Source organism: Myotis daubentonii, chromosome 16, assembly GCF_963259705.1.
Source record: "Myotis daubentonii chromosome 16, mMyoDau2.1, whole genome shotgun sequence".
NCBI lineage: Eukaryota > Metazoa > Chordata > Mammalia > Chiroptera > Vespertilionidae > Myotis > Myotis daubentonii.
The window spans coordinates 2,674,839-2,694,708 of NC_081855.1; the positions used below are offsets into that span (position 1 = coordinate 2,674,839).

Consider the following 19,870-nt stretch of genomic DNA (forward strand, 5'->3'; position numbering starts at 1 on the left):
GTTTACATTTCTGTATTCAGTTTCTCAATCTGTGAATTTCCTGTTTGTATATCCTATAAAATAAAAGGCTAGGCGAGTGACCGGTCGCTATGACATGCACTGACCACCAGGGGGCAGACGCTCAATGCAGGAACTGTCCCCTGGTAGTGCGCTCCCACAGAGGGAGCGCCGCTCAGCCAGAAGCCAGGCTCACAGCTGGCGAGCGCAGTGGCAATGGCGGGAGCCTCTCCTGCCTCCGAGGCAGCGCTAAGGAGCAGCGAGCCGCACATCCCCCAAGGGGTCCTGGACTGCAAGAGGGCACAGGCCAGGCTGAGGCTGCCCCCCATTGGGGATGGGGTGGGATAGTAGCCGACATGCAGACGTCCCACAATACAAAGCTAGATGGACGATGTCTACTCACCTTGCAAAAATGTGACAAACCAGTATGAGTCATTGGGCACCAATTGAAGCCATCTGCATGTTGTCATACCGGTTCGTGTTGTCAGGGCCTTGACAACACTTTATGCTCAAGAATCCAAAGACTTTGAGAACTTCTCAGAACACCACAGTCTGCAGGTTGGAAATGGACCATCATGGTGATAAGCAAATGGGAAAGGAAACCAGGAAGTACTTCAGAGTGACACACTCCTCTGCCCCCCCCCGCCCCCGCCCCCAACCACTGCACAAATGTCATGCACCGGGGCCTCTAGTTTTGAAATAAATCTCTGGGAGGGAATTAGCTGGCGCTACTGTTCAGCCTGGGAAGCTGTGGGTAGGGAACTCTGTGTGAAGTGCACTTGGCGTCTGAGTTACTATCCAGGCTCAGCAGCTCCCAGTTCCCAAGGCCGCTTGGGTGATAGATCCATTGATTCAGAACCTCTAGACGTGGGGCCCAGAATAAACCTAAAACGATGGTGCTAATCTTCTGGGTATAGAAACTGTTGCTTTAGGAGCAGACTTTGTCTTTAGTGGTTTGCACAGTGTCTTTCCCTAGGGCCCTGGGAGCCCAAGATGCATTGGGTGTGAGCACACCTGAGAAGTCATTTGGATAAAAGGGCAGAGCTGTGGCCCAGCCGGCCGTGGCTCAGTGGTTGAGCGTGGACCTATGAACCAGGTCATAATTAGATTCCCAGTCAGGGCACTTGCCCAGGTTTCGGGCTCCATCCCCAGCAGGGGGTGTGCAGGAGGCAGCTGATCAATGATTCTCTTTCATCATTGACTAGTGGCCCAGTGCACGAAATTTGTGCATGGGGGTGGGGGGGGGGCAGAGGAGGGTGTCCCTCAGCCCGGCCTGCACCTCTCCAATCTGGGACATCCCTTTTGCAATCCGGGACCACTGGCTCCTAACCGCTCACCTGCCTGCCTGTTTTATTGCCCCTAACCACTCTGCCTGCCGGCCTGCTCGCCCCCAACTGCCCCCCCCCTTGCCGGCCTGCTCACCCCCAACTGCCCCCCACTGCCGCCTGCTCATCCCCAACAGCCCCTCCCCCCTGCAGGCCTGATCGCCCCTAACTGCCTCTGCCTTGGCCCTGCCACCATGGCTTTGTCCCAAAGGACGTCCGGAAGGTCTCCCTGAAGGTCACCTGGTCTAATTAGCATATTACCCTTTTTTTAAAAATATATTTTATTGATTTTTTACAGAGAGGAAGGGAGAGGGATAGAGAGTTAGAAACATCGACGAGAGAGAAACATCAATCAGCTGCCTCCTGCACATCTCCCACTGGGGATGTGCCCGCAACCCAGGTACATGCCCCCGACCGGAATCGAACCTGGGACCCTTGATTCCGCAGGCCGACGCTCTATCCACTGAGCCAAACCAGTTCTGGCAGCATATTACCCTTTTATTAGTATAGATGTTTCTTTCTCTGTCTTCTTCTCCCTTCCTCTCTGAAATAAATAAAAATATATCTTTAAAAAAAGAAAAAGAGGCCCTAGCCAGTTTGCTTCAGTGGATAGAGTGTCAGCCTGCAGCTGAAGGGCGTCCAGGTTCAATGCTGGTCAAGGGCACATGCCCAGGTTGCAGTGTCGGTCCCCATTGGGGGGCTTGCAGGAGGCAGCCAATCAATGATTCTCTCTCAATATTGATGTGTCTATCTTTCCCTCTCCCTTCCTCTCTGAAATCAATAAAAATATATTTAAAAAAAGAAAAGAAAAAGGGCAGAGCTGTGAAAAGATGTTGGGGTATATTCCATGAGGTGGTACCTCCGAAACTGTTTGTGGGTATCAGTTCTCACTTTGGTTTTCTGTCTCCTGCTTCTAGTGGAGTCTCCACCACAATAGACCCCTTCTGGGACATCAGTTTAGATCTGCCTGGCTCTTCCTCCCCATTCTGGCCCCTGAGCCCTGGGAGTGAGGGCAGTGTGGTGAACGGGGAAAGTCATGCGTCTGGAACCACTACGCTGACGGACTGCTTGAGAAGGTAAGAACCCTGCCAGCACTTTTGCAGAAAAATAAAGTGATTTCCTTGCAGGCAGTTGTCTCTCTCTTTTTTTCTTTTTTTTTTAATAATATATTTTATTGATTTTTCACAGAGAGGAACGGAGAAGGATAGACAGTTAGAAACATCAATGAGAGAGAAACATCGATCAGCTGCCTCCTGCACACCCCCTACTGGGGATGTGCCTGCAACGAAGGTACATGCCCTTGACCAGAATCGAACCCGGGACCCTTCGGTCCGCAGGCCGACGCTCTATCCACTGAGCCAAACCGGTCAGGGCTAGTTGTCTCTCTTGCCTTGAGGCTGTTCAGGAGTAAAACCCTAATAAACTTAGGGCCACCCAGGGTTCCAATAGTAGTTTCTTTTACACGTCTCGTAGGGAACATGAGAAAAGGTATGACAGCATGCAGATGGCTTCAATTGGTGCCCAATGACTCATACTGGTTTGTCACATTTTTGCAAGGTGAGTAGATATCGTCCATCTAGCTTTGTATTGTGGGACGTCTGTATGTCAGCTACTATCCCACCCTATCCTCAGTGTAAATGAACAGGGTACAGCTCCCTCACCTACTGTACCAGAGTCTGCACTGAGGGAGCCCTCCCGCCAAGGCATGTGGTCTTTTTTTTTTTTTTTTTAATAATTCTTTATTGTTGAAAGTATTACATATGTCCCCTTTTTTCCCCATTGACCCCCTCCAGCCCGCCCCCCGCCCCAGGCCTTCACCACCCTGTTGTCTGTGTCCATGGGTTATGCATATGTGCATACAAGGTCTTTGGTTGATTACCTCCCATCCACCCCCCCACCTCCACCTTCCCTCTGAGATTCCCCACTCTGTTCCATGCTTCCCTATCTCTGGATCCTCTCCGTTGCAGGTGGTCTTTTCTGCAAGTGATGAAACACGTGAGCTTCTGTCCGCATCTACACTGTTTACTCTGTCCATTTGCTGCGTCATTGATTTAGACAAGTGATGGAGTTTCAGATGCAGTTGCTATGAAATGTATTTAAATGGGTGTCACATACTGTGCCGGGCAAGCTCCGCCAAGGGTTCGGGGGGCGCTGAAGGATTTAGAAAAGAGACAAAGAGAATAACCTGGGTCCAGGTCAGTGGTTCTCAACCTTGGCTGCACATTAGAATCACCTGGGAATCTTTTTAAAATCCTGATTTCTGGGCCTCATCCTCCAGAAATTCTGTTTCTTTACTACTAACTAGAGGCCCTGGGCACAAAAATTTGTGCACTCAGGGGGGTCCCTCAGCCTGGCCTATGCCCTCTTGCAGTCTGGGACCCCTCGGAGGATGTCCACCTGCTGGCTTAGGCCCACTCCCTGAGGGATCGGACCCAAGCTGGCAGTCAGACAGCCCTCTGGCAGCCCCGGAGCCCTTGGGGGATGTCCACTTGCCAGTGGGGAGCAGGCTTGAGCTGCATTCGGACATCCTTAGCAGTGCTGAGGAGGCGGGAGAGGCTCCCGCCACCACTGCTGTACTGGCAGCCATCAGCCTGGCTTGTAGCTGAGCAGAGCTCCCCCTGTGGAGCACACTGACCACCAGGGGGCAGCTCCTGCATTGAGCGTGTGGCCCCTGGTGGTCAGTGTGTGTCATAGTGACCGGTCATTCCCACTCGTTCTGCTGTTAGGGTCTGTTTGCATATTACCCTTTTATTATATAGGATAGAGGCCTGGTGCAAGGGTGGGGGCTGGCTGGTTTGCCCTGAAGGGTGTCTTGAATCAGGGTGGGGGTCCCGCTGGGGTGCCTGGCCAGACTGGGTGAGAGGCTGATGGCTGTTTGCAGGCTGGTCAAGCCCTCCCCCCCACCCCCCAGACCCCATGGAGGTTTGGCCAGCCTGGGTTAGGGGCTTATGGCTGTCTGCAGCTGGTCACACCCCCTTCAGGGTGGGGTTCCCCACTGGGGTGCCTGGCCAGCCTGGGTGAGGGGCTGATGGCTGTTTGCAGGCTGGCCACACCCCCTTTAGGATGGGGGGGTCCCCATGGGGGGACCTGGCCTATCTGGGTGAGAGGCTGAGGGCTGTTTTCAGGCTGGCCAAGACCCCCGGCAACGGACGCTCCCAGCCTCTCCTTTCTTTCTTTTTTTATTCTGGGATTTATTTACCTTCTATAATCGAAACTTTGTAGCCTTGAGAGGAGCTCAGAGCCGGCCAGTGTGGGGTGGGTGGGAGGGAAGCTTGGCTTCCTCCATCACCAGGGGCAACGCAAGCCTCCTGCTCGCTCCAGCTCCTTGGCCACAGCAGGTATCTGGGTTTAATTTATCTTCTATAATTGAAACTTGTTGCTTTGAGTGGAGCTCAGAGCCGGCCACGGCAGCTGGAAAGCTTGGCTTCCTCCATCATTGGGGCAACCAAGCCTCCTGCTTGCTCCAGCTCCTTGGCAGCTGGCCACCATCTTGGTTGGGTTAATTTGCATATAGTCACTCTGATTGGCTGATGGGCATGGCTTAAGGCATAGCGAAGGTACAGTCAATTTGCATGTTTGTCTTTTATTAGTGTGGATGTTGTGGCCCCACCCCATAACAAAGAAACAGTTTCCGGAGGATGAGGCCCCGAAATCAGGATTTTTTTAAAATTTAATTTTATTTTTTTAATTAAATCTTTATTGTTCAGATTATTACAATTATTCCTCTTTTTTTCCCCCCATAGCTCCCATCCACCCGGTTCCCACCCCACCCTCTGCCCTCACCCCCCCCACTGTCCTCATCCATAGGTGCACGATTTTTGTCCAGTCTCTTCCCGCATCCCCCACACCCCTTTCCCCCCCCAAGAATAGTCAGTCCACTCCCTTTCTATGCCCCTGATTCTATTATAATTACCAGTTTATTCTGTTCATCAGATTATTTATTCACTTGATTCTTAGATTCACTTGTTGATAGATGCATGTTTGTTGTTCATAATTTGTATCTTTACCTTTTTCTTCTTCTTCCTCTTCTTAAAGGATACCTTTCAGCATTTCATATAATACTGATTTGGTGGTGATGAACTCCTTTAGCTTTTTCTTATCTGTGAAGCTCTTTATCTGACCTTCAATTCTGAATCATAGCTTTGCTGGATAAAATAATCTTGGTTATAGGTTAGAAATCAGGATTTTAAAAAGATTCCTAGGTGATTTTAATGTGCAGCCAAGGTTGAGAACCACTGGTCTAGGTCAGTGGTCGGCAAATTGCGGCTCGCGAGCCACATGCAGCTCTTTGGCCCCTTGAGTGTGGCTCTTCCACAAAATACCAAGTGCGGGCGCGCACGTACAGTGCAATTGAAACTTCGTGGCCCATGTGCAGAAGTCGGTATTTTGTGGAAGAGCCACACTCAAGGGGCCAAAGAGCCGCATGTGGCTTGCGAGCCGCAGTTTGCCGACCACTGGTCTAGGTGGATCTTCCTGTGCCTGGCTGAGGCCACAGAGAGAGATCTAGATGGCAAGCTGAGCCTTTATTTTATAGCCAGAGGTAAACAAGGTAGTGGCCACCATAGTTACAGTGTTCTTGTGAGTTTCACTTGTTTTGGCAGCACTTGCTGCATCTAAGCCCATTAGCTACCCAGATAAGATCTAGGGAGCAGTCATAAGGTCAAGCCTAATAGTGCTAAGAAGGCTGTGCCCTCTAAGCTGGGACTTGTTTGTGACTTTGTCAACAAGTCAGTCCGAGGCTTAACCCTATAGCTGCTCCCTACACATACAAATGTGTCAAAGCCAGAAGCCCATCTTAAACTTTCATTTGTGACATGTTTCTTTGTCTCTACATTTTGGTTGCTTCCCTGTGTTTGTTTCTATGTATTGGGTAGAGCTGCTATGTCTCCTGGAATTGGTAGAGTGGCCTTGTGTTGTAGGTGTCCTATAGGGCCCAGTGGCTCAGCCTCCCCAGTCACCTGAGTTGGGCACTCTAGGTATGGCCCTGTGTGGGCTGTGTGCACAGTCCTGTTGTAGTTGAGCCTTGATTGCTGTTGTCATCACTGCGAGGAATTAACCTCCAGGCAAACTTGGCTGTGAGGACGAGCTGCAACTACAGTGGGGGATCTGCTGTGTAGGAGACACCACTATGGAGCAGGCCTTGCTTCAGTGGGGCTTTGGTGCTCACTGAGTCTGGCCCTTGAGTGTGTTGCTTGTGGGTGTGTAGAGTTGTAATCTGGTGAGGTCTGAAGCTGTCCACCGGGTGCACTGGCTCTGGGGCCTCTTGGGAGGTGCAAAGTCAGCCACTGCCTAGGGCGACCAGGCAGGAGCTACAGAGGGATCTACAAATGGTGCTACATGTATTGGGCTTTGAGGTGCCCAGACAAGGCCAAGCTGTGAAGCAAGGCAGGCTGGCTAGTGCTGGGTCTTGGGCCTCTTACTGATAGGTTTGGGGCATGCTGACACCAGCTGCTGCTTGTTTGAGAGATTTTAGCAAAGTGCAGCCTGAGCCAGGACAGGCCATTCATATGCTACAAACAGCTTGGGTGGGGCTGCAGATTGGATGGGGCAGGACCACAGGGAATCCCCAGGGCAGAGCCAGCAGTGTGGGCCAGGCTGGTGGAAACTCAGATATGGCTGCCAGTCAGCTCTGCCACAGGGGCAGCCCCAGCACAGGATCAATGACCGCTGTGAGCACCCCTATCTGGGAGAAAGCTGCCCCCGAGTTCCTGCCCTGATGCCAGACAGTCCAGTTCCTCCCCATATGTCCCTGGATCCCCCAAAGCTTCCTCCCAGTGCTGGAGCTCAGAGGGATCAAGTCTGAATAAGTTCATGCGCTGGCCCTTTAAGAGGAACACCTGGGTCTCCAGAGGCATCCATGTCACTGAGCCACAGTCCCTGCTGGTTTTTACAGCCAGTAGTTATGGGGCCTTCTCTTCCCTGCCATGGGGCCCTGGGCTGGGGTCTGGTGTGGGGCTGGGACCCCTTGCTTCTCATGGGCGGCCTCCACAGAGACCATCTCCCTCCTGATTAAAAACACACCACTGGTGGGTGTCGGACCAGCCCCTTCCGCACCTCTGCCCCTCCTGCCAGGCTCAGCGTGCCTCCTTCTTCTCTAGCTGTGGGACTCCCATCAGCCAGCTTGCAGGTGGTTCTGGATGACGGTGGTTTTGTATTATAGTTGTAATTTTTAAAAATATATATATTTTTATTGATTTCAGAGAGGAAAGGAGATGGGGAGAGAGAGAGAAACATCAATGATGAGGGAGGATCATTGATGGGCTGCCTCCTGAACACTCCACATTGGGGACTGAGCCCACAACCTGGCCATGTGCCCTGTCAGGGAATCAAACTGCAACCTGGTCCATAGGTCTATGCTCAACCACTGAGCCAGGCCAGTTGGGCTTTAGTTGTAATTTTGATGTGGTTTTGGGAGGCAGCGAGTACAGGTGTTTACCGCCATCTTGGTTCTCTTGGACTTCCACCTCTAAAACAGTGTTTTTCCTCTGCACACACAGCTCTATTCTCCTGTGGCTGCTGCGGGCCCTGGACACTTGCGGGGACATGGAGAAGCGTGGGTGGGCCCTGGCTGTTCCTGTGTATTGCGAGTGGGAGGAGGAAGAACTGTGTTTTGAGTGTGAAAATTGGATGATGGAATAATGTGGCAACTCTGGTTCACACGGGCACACTCTTCTCTCCTGCCATCGGCCTGCCAGTCAGTGTTCAGACTTCACTGATTGGTTTGTGTTCTTTTAAACTACGTTTTAAAGTTTGTTCAAATCAGGATTCAGACTTGGTCCACATACTGCATTTGGTTTATTGGCCTCATAGTCACTTTCAAGTCTTCTTTGCCTGCCTTTTCTTTGTAGCGAAGACAAGGTCACTTGTCCACCATACTCCTCACACTGCGGACTGTGCTGGCTGGGCGGGGAGTCCCTGTAGGTGGCAGTGTGCGTGCTGGGTGCCTGCCCCACTCCCGCTCTGCAGGCACTCCCCGCCCTGGCCCAGCCGCTTCCCGGCAGTCTCAGCTTTGCTCGGGGCGTGGTCCTGTCTTTGTTGAAATGACAGCATTTCCAAAGGATAAACAAGGATTTCCAGACCCAGTTGTCAAAAGATCAAATTTTCTGTTTGTTTTCAGCATTAAATTTTAAAGTTTTGTCATAAACTATATCGAAACATCTGTGTTGTGGTTTTTATCTTTAGTAGATGCCACAAATGCTGGCTACAACCTATCTCACAACATCTCTTCATCATCACAAAGCTAAAATTTCCCAAATGTCTCATTTAAAAAAATTAAACGTTTTCTTTTGAGATAATTGTAGCTTCCCATGCAGTTGTCAGAAATACTACATAGGGATCCCATGTGTCCTTCCCCCGATTCCCCCTGGTCTTACACAACTACAGGACAATGTCGCAACCAGGATAGTGACACCATGCAGGGCCCTTCGTCACCCAGGAACCCTCACAGCCACCCCTCCTGCCCTCTGAGCGCGACTGCCTCCTGGACCCTGGTCGCCACGAATCTGTTCTCCGTTTCTATGAATGCCACATTTCAAGAAAGTTACATGTAAATGGAATCATACAACATGTGACCTTTGGGGATTGACTTTGTTCACTCATCCTAATTCCCGGGGACTCATCCAGGTGCAGGTATCCATAGTTTGTTCCTCTTTGTTGCTCACTAGTATCCCATGGTGTCATGTACCAGTTTGTTGAACTGTTTACGTGCACCCGTTGAAGGACATCTGCATTGCTTCCAGTTTTTTGTTCGTTTGTTTCATTTTTTGGCGACTAGAAATAAAGCTGCTTAAAACACTTGTGTGCAGCCCTGGCCGGTGTGGCTCAATGGTTAGAGCATAGACCCTCAGACCTAAGGGTCACGGGTTCGATTCCCAGTCAAGAGCATGTTACCTGCATTGCAGGTTCATTTCTCAGCCCCAGTCGGGGTGGTATGGGAGGCATCCAATTGATGTGTGTCTCACATCCATGTTTCTCTCTCTCTCTCCCCTACCTTCCACTCTTTCTAAAAAATCAATGGAAAACTATCCTCCAATGACGATTAACAAAAACAATTTAAAAAGTTTACATACAGTTTTTGTGTGAACACAACTTCATTTTTCTGGGACAAATTACTATATCTTATGGTAGTAAGAAAATTATTATTTCACCAGACTTTTCACTTATAAAAAATTTAAGGCAAGTATTATTTGTTTAATGTAGAATTTATAGGGGCATATTGGTTAATAAAATTTATATAGGTTTCAATGTAATACGTCACCTGCATATTGTGTATTGTGTTCACCACCCAAAGTCAAGTCTTCCGTCACCATTTATCCCCCTTTACCCTCTTCTACCTCCCCCTGCCTACGTTCTCTCTGGTAATTGTACTTTTGTCTGTGTCTGCGTTTGTTTTTTAGCTTAATCACTTCACCTTTTTACCTAACCCGCCTCCCTTCTGACAGCTGTCAATCTCTTCTCTGTATCTATGAGTCCGTTTCTATTTTGTTGGTTCATTTTGTTCATTAGATTCTACGTATTAGTGAAATCATGAGGTATTTGTCTTTCTCTGACTGGTTTATTTCACTTAGCACAGTGGTTCTCAACCTTGGCTGCACATTAGAATCACCTGGGAATCTTTTTAAAATCATGACGTCTGGGCCTTATCCACCAGAAATTCTGTTTCTTTGTTATGGGGTGAGGCCACAACATTAGTAACAAAGAAACAGAATTTCCGGAGGATGAGGCCCAGAAATCAGGATTTTAAAAAGATTCCCAGGTGATTCTAATGTGCAGCCAAGGTTGAGAACCACTGATTTAGCATAATAATCTCTATGTCCATGCAGGCTGTCACAAAGGTAAGATTTTCTTCTTTTTACAGCTGTGTAGCATTCCATGGTGTAGTACCACAGCTTTTTTTATCCACTCATCTACTGATGGACACTTAGGCTGCTTCAGATCCTGGCTATACTATATAATAAAATGCTAATATGCTAAATGTCCGCCTGTTCATTCGACCGTTTGACCAGTCGCTATGACACGCACTGACTACCAGAGGGCAGATGCTCCGACTGGTACGTTAGCTTGCTGCTGGGGTCCGGCTGATCGGGACTGGGATAGATGGGCCAGATACATCCTGGAGCCCTCCCGCGGTCCTTCCCCGGCCCCAACCATGCAACAATGGGGTCCTTTGACCGAGCCTGCGCCCTCTCGTGATCTGGGACCCCTCGGGGGATGTTGGAGAGCCTGTTTTGGCCTGATCCTGCAGGCCAGGCCGAGGGACCCCACCGGTGCACGAATCCATGCACCGGGCCTCAGGGTGTAAATAACTGCCATGATGGTAGAGGAACATGCACATATTCTTTCAATGACTGTTTGGGGATTCTTATGGTATATTCCCAGAAGTGGAATCCCTGGGTCTACAGTAGTTCCCTTTTTTGATTTTTTAAAGGTGACTCCATATTGTTTTCCATAGTGGCTACACCAGTCTGCACTCCCACCAACAGTCCATGAGGGTTCCTTTTTCTCTGCATCCTCTCCATCACTTGTTGATTTATTGATGATAGTCATTCTGACAGGTGTGAGGTGAATACCCCATTATAGTTTTAATTTGTACATTTGTACATTTGATGATTAGTGACATTCAGCATCTTTTCATGTTTGTGGTCATTTGTATGTTCTCTTTGGAGAAGAGTCTATTCAGGTCTTTTGCCCATTTTTAAGTTGTTTTTATGATGTTGAATTTTATAAGTTCTTTATAAATTTTGGATATTAGCTCCTTATTAGATGTATCGTTGGCAATTATGTTCTCCCATTCAGCGGGTTGTCTTTTCATTTTGTTACTGCTTTTCTTTGCTGTGCAAGAACTTTATACTTCGATGTAGTCCCATTTGTATATTTTTCTTTTGTTTTTCTTGCATGAGGAGATATATCAGAAAGAATATTGCTTCAAGAAATGTCTGAGATTTAACTGCCTATGTTTTCTTTAGGACTTTGCTTGTTTTAAGCCTTACATGTAAGTCTTTAGTCCAGTGGTTGGCAAACTGTGGCTCACGAGCCACATGCGGCTCTTTGGCCCCTTGAGTGTGGCTCTTCCACAAAATACCTACTTCTGCGCATGGGCCACGAAGTTTCAATTGCACTGTACGTGCGCGCCCGCACTTGGTATTTTGTGGAAGAACCACACTCAAGGGGCCAAAGAGCCACATGTGGCTCATGAGCCGCAGTTTGCCAACCACTGCTTTAGTCCGTTTGAGTTTATTCTTGTGTATAATATAAGAATGTGGTTTGGTTTCATTTTTTTGCACATATTTGTCAAATTTTTCCAACACCATTAAATAGACTGTTTTTACCCCATTGTATTTTATTTCCTCCTTTGTCAGATATTAATTGACCATAAAGCCATGGGTTTATTTCTGGGATGTCTCTTCTGTTCCATTGACCTATATGTCTGTTTCTATGCCAGTACCATGCTGTTTTGATTACTATGGCCTTGTAGTATAGTGTGATATCAGGTAGTGTGATTCCTCCAACTTTGTTCTTTTTCAAGATTGTTGAGGCTATTTGGTTCCATATAAATTTTTGGAATATTTGTTCTAGTTCATTGCCTTGACTATATAGATTGCTTTGGGTAGTGTGGCTATTTTAATGATGTTAATTCTTTCAGTCCACGAACCTGGTATATGCTTCTACTTACTTATGTCTTCAATTTCTTTCTTCAGTGTTTTATGAGTTTTCGATTATAGGTCTTTTACATCCTTATTTAAATTTATTCCTAGGTAGATAGATATATTTAAAGCAATTGTAAATAGGATTGTTTTCTTAGTTTTGCTTCAGATAGTTCATGATATTTTTTCAGATAAAAACCAAAATATTTTATTCCATTAAAACAAATAATATATATATTCTTTTTTTTTCTAGCAGTATTTGTTATTTTTTACATTTTTTTAAATTAAATATTTATTGTTCAGATTATTACAGTTGTTCCTTTTTTTCCCCCCATAGCTCCCCTCCACCCGGTTCCCACCCCACCCTCTACCCTTACTCCCCCCACCACCCCCCTGTCCTCATCCATAGGTGTACGATTTTTGTCCAGTCTCTTCCCGTACCCCCCACACTCCTTTCCCCCTGAGAATAGTCAGTCCACTCCCTTTCTATGCCCCTGATTCTATTGTAATCACCAGTTTATTCTGTTCATCAGATTATTTATTCACTTGATTTTTAGATTCACTTGTTGATAGATGTGTATTTGTTGTTCATAATTTGTATCTTTACCTTTTTCTTCTTCTTCCTCTTCTTAGAGGATACCTTTCAGCATTTCATATAATACTGATTTGGTGGTGATGAACTCCCTTAGCTTTTTCTTATCTGTGAAGCTCTTTATCTGACCTTCAATTCTGAATGATAGCTTTGCTGGGTAATGTAATCTTGGTTGTAGGTTCTTGGCATTCATCACTTTGAATATTTCTTGCCATTCCCTTCTGGCATGCAAAGTTTCTGTTGAGAAATCAGCTGACAGTCGTATGGGTACTCCCATGTAGGTAACTGACTTTTTTTCTCTTGCTGCTTTTAAGATTCTCTTTTTGTCTTTTACTCTTGGCATTTTAATTATGATGTGTCTTGGTGTGGTACTCTTTGGATTCCTTTTGTTTGGGGTTCTCTGCACTTCCTGGACTTGTAAGTCTATTTCTTTCACCAGGTAGGGGAAGTTTTCTGTCATTATTTCTTCAAATAGGTTTTCAATATCTTGCTCTCTTCTTCTGGCACCCCCATAATTCAGATGTTGGTACGTTTGAAGATGTCCCAGAGGCTCCTTACACTATCTTCATGTTTTTGGATTCTTTTTTCTTTTTGTTTTTCCGGTTGGGTGTTTTTTGCTTCTTTGTATTTCAAATCTTTGACTTGGTTCTTGCGATCTTCTTTTCTGCTGTTGGAACTCTGTATAATATTCTTTATTTCAGTCAGTGTATGCTTAATTTCTAGTTGGTCCTTTTTCATAACCTCGAGGGTCTCACTAGATTTCTTGAGGGTCTCACTAAGTTTATCGGCGGTTTCTAGAGAATTCTTGAAAAACCTTAAAAGTGTGGTTTTGAACTCTATATCCAGTAGTTTGCTTTCCTCCATTTCGGTCATTTGTGACCTGTTTCTTTGTCTCCGCATTTTGGCTGCTTCCCTGTGTTGATAGAGTGGCTTTGTGTGCTAGGTGTCCTATAGGGCCCAGTGGCTCAGCCTCCCAGTTACCTGAGGTGGACACTCTTGGTGCACCCCGTTGTGGGTTTTGTGCACAGTCTTGTTGTAGTTAAGCCTTGATTGTTGTTGGTATCACTGGGAGGAATTGACCTCCAGGCCAGTTGTCTGTGAGTATCAGCTGTGTCTGCCGTGGGAGAACTTCTGTACTAGAGACACCCTTAGGGGGCAAGACTTGCTTCAGAAGGGGTTGGGTGCTCACTGAGTCTGCCCCCTGAGTGTGTCCCTTATGGATCTGAGGAGTTGTAATCTGGATGGTCCCACTCTGACCACTGGGTACACTGGCTCTTTGATCTAAGGAGGCGCTAATTTAGCCTCTGCCTGAGGCTACCCAGCAGAAGCCCAGCTGTGAAGCAATGCAAGCTGCTGTGGGGCCTTGGGCCTTCTTTTGGAAGTTCTGGGTTTCTCTGACCCAGCTGCAGTTTGTTAGGTAATTTTCAGATTGCAAAGGGCCAGGCCTTTCATATGCAAAAGCCTCAGCGTACAGCTTGGGTGGCGCATGGTCTCAGGGGATCAACAGGGTGGACAAGCAGCTATGGCTGCTCCTCAGTCCTACCCTAGGAGCTTCTAAAACCAGGTGAAACCGTTAGTACTGATCGCTACCGACAACAAATAATCAATCTGAACCACACTTTGAATGTGAAACAACCAGAATGGGCCAGAAGACACGGCAAAGTAATTTTACTTCATGATGACGCACCATCACACACTTCAAAACCAGTTAAAGACACGTTAAAAGATCTTGCCTGGGATGTATTAACCAACCCGCCGTATTCACCAGGCCTTGCTCCTTCAGATTACCACTTGTTCTGATCGACGGCACATGCACTTTCTGAGCAGCACTTAAGACGAGATCGGGCGCGTTCAGGGTGGTATGGCCGTAGACAGAGCAGCACTTCAAAATGTACAAAGAAGTGGAAAATTGGGTCTCTGAACGGTTTGTCTCAAAAGAATAAAGTTTATGGTTCTCTATATATAGTATCATGTCATCTGCAAATAATGACAGTTTTACTTCTTTCTTAACATGTTGGATGCTTTTATTTCTCTACCCCCCCCCCCCAAAAAAAATGTTTTTATTGATTTTAGAGGGAGAGGGAAAAACATTGATTGGCTGCCTCTTGCATGCCCCTTACTGGGAATTAAGCTCACATCCTGGGCATGTGCCCTGATCGGTGTATGGGATGATGCTCAACCAACTAAGCCACACCCACCAGCGCTATTTTTTCTTCTTGTCTGATTGCTGTGGTTTGGACTTCCAGTACTATGTTGAAATAAGAGTGCTGAAACCATACTCCCCTGTCTTGTTTGTGAACTTAATGGAAACACTTTTAGCTTTTGCCTGTTGAGTATGATGTAGGTGGTCATATATGGCCTTTATTATGTTGAAGTATGATCCCTCTATTTCCACTTGGTTGAGGATTTTTATCATAAATAGGTGCTGGGTTTTATCAGATGCTTTTTCTGCATCTATTGATATGAATTTTATTCTTCATTTCATTTATGTGGTATATTATGCTTATTGATTTGCAGATATTGAACCAACCTTGCATTCCTGGAATAAATCCCACTTGGTTGTGGTGTATAATCTTGTTCATGTGTTGCTGGATCTGATTTGCTAATATTTTGTTGAAGATTTTGGCATCCATGTTCATCAGGGAGATTGGCTTATTCTTTTCTTTCTTTGTGGTTTTGGAATTAGGATAAGGCTGACCTTGTGTAATGAGCTTGGGAGTCTTCCCTTCTCTTCAAGGAGACATTTCTTGTTTCCTGACTCACTTGTGAAGCTATTCAGTCCAGGACTTTTCTTTGTTGGAAAGTTTTTTGTTTGTTTGCTTGTTTTAATCCTCACCCAAGGACATGCTTCTACAGATGTTAGAGAGAGAGGAAGGGAAAGGGAGAGAGAGAAACATTTGATGGGTTGCCTCATGTACGCACCCTGACCGGGGATAGAGCCCATGACCTTCTATGCACGACCCACACTGGCTAGGGCAGGAGTCTTATTATTACTGCTTCAATCTCATTCATTGTCATCTGTTTCCATTTTTCCATTCTTCTTGACTTAGTTTTGGAAGATTGTTTCATCCAGATTGTCCAATTTGTTGGCATATAGTTGTTTGTAATATTTTTTTACAATCCTTTGTATTTCCTCAGTGTCAGTTGTTACTTTGCTTCTTTTATTTCTGATTTTATATATTTGGGTCCTCTTTTTTTTTTTTTTTTTTTTCCCTTGATGAGTTCGGTTAAAGGCTTGCCAATCTTGTTTATCTGTTCAAAGAACCAGCTCTTGGTTTCATTGATTTTTTAATTTTTTTTTTTTTTTTTAGTATTGTTTTTAGACTTATTTCTGCTCTGATTTTGTTATTTCCTTTCTTATTTTCACTTTGGGCTTTGTTTTTTATTTTTCTAGTTCCTTTAAGTGCAAAGTTAGATTGAGACTTTTCTTCTTTCTTGAGGATCAGCGTATGATACTACGAATTTTCCTCCTGGGACTGCTTTTGCTGTGTCCCATAGATTTTAGGTTGTTTGTTTCAAGGTATCTTTTGATTTCTTCTGTGATCTCATTGTTGACCAATTCATTGTTTACTAACATGTTATTTAACCTCCATGTCTTCGTGTGTTTTTCAATCTTCTTCTTGCAATTGATTTCTAGTGTCCTAGCATTATGGTTGAGAGAAGATGCTTGCTATGATTTCAGTTTTCTTAAATTTATTGAGGCTTGTTTTGTATCTTAACTTGTTTTGTGCTCTATCCTAACATGTCCGCTTTTAAAGAATGTATATTCTCTTGCTTTGGGGTGAAATGCTCTGAAGATAACAATTAAGTCCATCTGCTCTAGTGTGTCATTTAAGGCTGCCATCTCCTGGTTGATTGGCTGTCTGGAAGTTTTATCCGTAGATGTTAAGGGGTGTTAAACTCTCCTGCTGTGACTGTGCTAGAGTCAGTCTCCCCTTTATGGCCATCAAGATTTGCTTTCCATATTTAGGCGCTCCTGTGTTGGATGCATAAATGTTTACAAGGGCATCCTCTTGTTGGATAGCTCCCCTTATCATTACGTAATTAATATCTTTCTTGTCTCTTATTATCACCCTTGTTTTAAAATATTTTTTATCTATGTATTGCTACCCCAGCTTTTTTTCTGTTTTCCATATGCCTGAATTATCTTTTTCCATCTCTTTACTATTAGTCTGTGTGTACCTTTTGGTAGGAGGTGGGTCTCTTGTAGCCTTCATATGGTTCTTGTTTTATTACCCATTCAGCTATAAGGTAAGCATTTTTTAAAGTGATACAGGGAGAAGGTGACAGATGTACGAATGTATGTATGTTTTTACTAGGGAAATGAATCCATTGAAAGTGACGAAATAATTTTTCTGTCTTTTAACTCTTCCATATTTTTTCTTAAAAGTACATTTTTTAAATGCCTTGTAGATTTACCAGACCAGAGCACTTAGGAAGCAGTGCTAAGATCAAATGTAGCGGTTGCCATAGCTATCAGGAGTCCACTAAACAGCTCACCATGAAGAAACTGCCAATCGTCGCCTGTTTTCATCTCAAAGTAAGTTTTCCGGAAAACTTTTCGTAGCAGACTGAATGCTTAGTCCCTAGGGCAGCGTGGAGCCTGTGGTCTGGGCCACCGAGCACATGTGGTCATCGCCGTGGCTCCGCAGGAGGGCTGCCTGGCGAGCGAGGTGCCAGGCTGTCCTCCCTCCCTGTTCTCTGTGGCAAGAGAGGCCCGGTGAACAGGACGTGGCTCCTGCACAGTGGAGAGAGGGTGGGAGTGCGCTGCGGGGGCTGGGTTGTGAAGGTTCTACTACTGCTGCCTGAGTTCTTCCATCCTCGCCCCAAGTTTCCTATTTTTCTTTTACTTTAAAAGCAGCAAAGTCCCTTAGCATTGTGACTAGTCCAGGGGCCAGCAAGAGCTTTCTGTAAAGGGTCAGCTAGGAAGCTTTTAGGGCTTGCAGCTATGTGATCTCTGTTTCATAGTCTTTGTTTTATTTTATGACCCTTTAAAAATGTTAAAAAGCAAAACAAAAAACGATTCCTAGCTTCCTTGCTGGGTTTGGTGGCGCCTGATGTTGTCAAAGGGATGCCTGGTGCTGTGTGAAAGAAACATGTGCTTGTCTGGCTTCCAGAGGCTTCTTCCCTTGCGCGCTGTTGGGTTTATCGTAAGGTTACTTTTTTTATCACTTTGGGTTTATCACTTTGAACTTCATTTCAAGACTTGCCTGGAACCCCATAGTTTAAATTGATGTAGACGTTTTATTGAGCCTCCCAGAGGCAATGAGAGCAAAAAGCACCTGTGGGGTGTGCTCAGAGTAACTCACTCCTCTCCCCTCTCCCCCACTTTCTTAGCGATTTGAACACTCAGCCAAACTGCGGCGGAAGATTACTACATACGTGTCCTTTCCCCTGGAGCTGGACATGACCCCGTTCATGGCGTCCAGGTATGGGAGTTCTGCAGTGCCTTGTCGTTGGGAGGCTGTGGCTTTGTCGGGTCAGTGATTGGCACTGGTTCTGTGCTGAGACCATTGTAGGTGTTGGCACAACCATAACTGCTAAAGCCAAGTTACTGTCCTGATCTTACCCAAGACACATTTTAGTTTATTTGTAAATTTTAATTTCTTGATTGTAGAGTGAGGAAGGGAGAGAGATAGAAACATCGATTTGCTGTTCCACTTATTTATGTACTAGGGGCCCAGTGCACGAAATTCGTGCACTGGGTGTGGGGCGGGGGGCGGGGAGTGTCCCTCAGCCCAGCCTGCCCCCCTCTCACATACTGGGAGCCCTCAGGCGTTGACCCCCATCACCCTCCAATCTCAGGATCGGCCCCTTGCCCAGGCCTGACGCCTCTGGCCTAGGCGTCCGGCCCGGGCAGCGGGGACCTGCAGTGGCAGCGGCCCCGCGATCGTGGGCTCGGCTTTAGGCCCAGGCAAGGGGCCCCTAGCTCCTGGGACTGCCAGCTTCGACCGTGCCCAGCTCCCATCGCTGGCTCCACCCCTACTTCCTGCTATCACTGGCCAGGGCGGAAAAGGCACCTGATTCTCCAATCATGGCTGGGGGGCAGGGCCGCCTTTGCCCTGCCCCCCAGCTCTTAGCTCCCCCCTGGGTTTCCGATCACTGTCAGTGGCAGGGGGCTTCTTCCTGCTTTCCCTTTTGCCTCCCTGCATTGTGCTTACATATGCAAATTAACCGCCATCTTGTTGGTAGTTAACTGCCAATCTTAGTTGGCAGTTAATTTGCATATAGCCCTGATTAGCCAATGAAAAGGGTATCGTCGTACGCCAATTACCATTTTTCTCTTTTATTAGTGTAGATGTGCGCTGACCGGGACCAAACCCACAGCCCTGGTGTATCATAGCGGACAGTGCTCTAACCAAGCTCCTGCCCCGCCAAGGCCCCAAGGCCCCTTGTGTTTAATCAGTCATTTTCCTAAGATGCCCTTTTGCTGTGGGTTTTCCCCAGCCATTCCTGGTCAAGGTGGCATCACAGCAAGAAGGCAGCATTTTAGCTGATGGAGTTGGTTTTGGATACAGATAAACGTAGTTGAGTTTGCAGCTGTAGATTCCATTTTTCTTGTTTTCAAATCAATATTATAGAGCACTTGGAATGTATCCTCCAAAAAGAGTGTGACACTGATAGATTGGCCACACACTGGTCTCCTGGAGCCACTTAACAAACGGCCCCAGGCTGGTGGCTGGAAGCAAGTGGGCAGGGCCCGATGACGTCACCCCTTGGCGGGGTGCGCTGACCAGGGAGACCTGGCAGCCCCACCTCAGAGCAGGTGTGCTCTGCATTCGCGTCACCGGCCGGTCCAGATGGAAGAACTAGAAAGTGTGTATAAAATGGGTCCCGCACAGCGCCTGGCGTGGGGGCCCAGGAAGGTGGCTGTTACTATCTAAGTCATGCGTCTCTTCAGTTCAGTGGTTTTTAACTGCTGTGCCATAAGAGTTTTCAGAACACGCAGTGCCTGGCCATTTAGTCAGGGCACTGACCTCTTCTCCCCTAGGTCGTCAAATTAAGAAATGACAACATCCAACGCAACAATAGCAGTGCAGTGCAAATGAATCAAAATTACAAAATTACAGCTTTTTTGGGGGGGGGGTCAAATCAGCAAAATATATATATTTTTGGTGTGCTGCAGGATTTTAACTAATTAGTTTATGTGCCATGAGATGGAAAAGGTTGAAAATCTCTGCTTCGGTTAATTAGTTTGTTGATGTTGAGTTTTGCTTTGTTTGTTGTAGCAAAGAGAGCAGGATGAATGGACAGTACCAGCAGCCGTCGGACAGTCTCAGTAACGACAACAAGTGAGCGGCGCCTGCAGGCGG

General features: G+C 46.6%; 1 protein-coding gene across 1 annotated transcript in view; it reads left to right on the forward strand.

The window, feature by feature from the left end:
* USP22 (ubiquitin specific peptidase 22) overlaps window positions 1-19,870 on the forward strand; it is an 84,181-nt gene that overhangs the window by 59,753 nt on the left and 4,558 nt on the right. Inside the window, exons 8-11 of the mRNA XM_059668328.1 lie at window positions 2,240-2,398; window positions 16,971-17,097; window positions 17,895-17,986; window positions 19,787-19,849. Of these exons, the coding sequence (XP_059524311.1) occupies window positions 2,240-2,398; window positions 16,971-17,097; window positions 17,895-17,986; window positions 19,787-19,849 (441 nt within the window). The remainder of the gene's footprint in view (window positions 1-2,239; window positions 2,399-16,970; window positions 17,098-17,894; window positions 17,987-19,786; window positions 19,850-19,870) is intronic.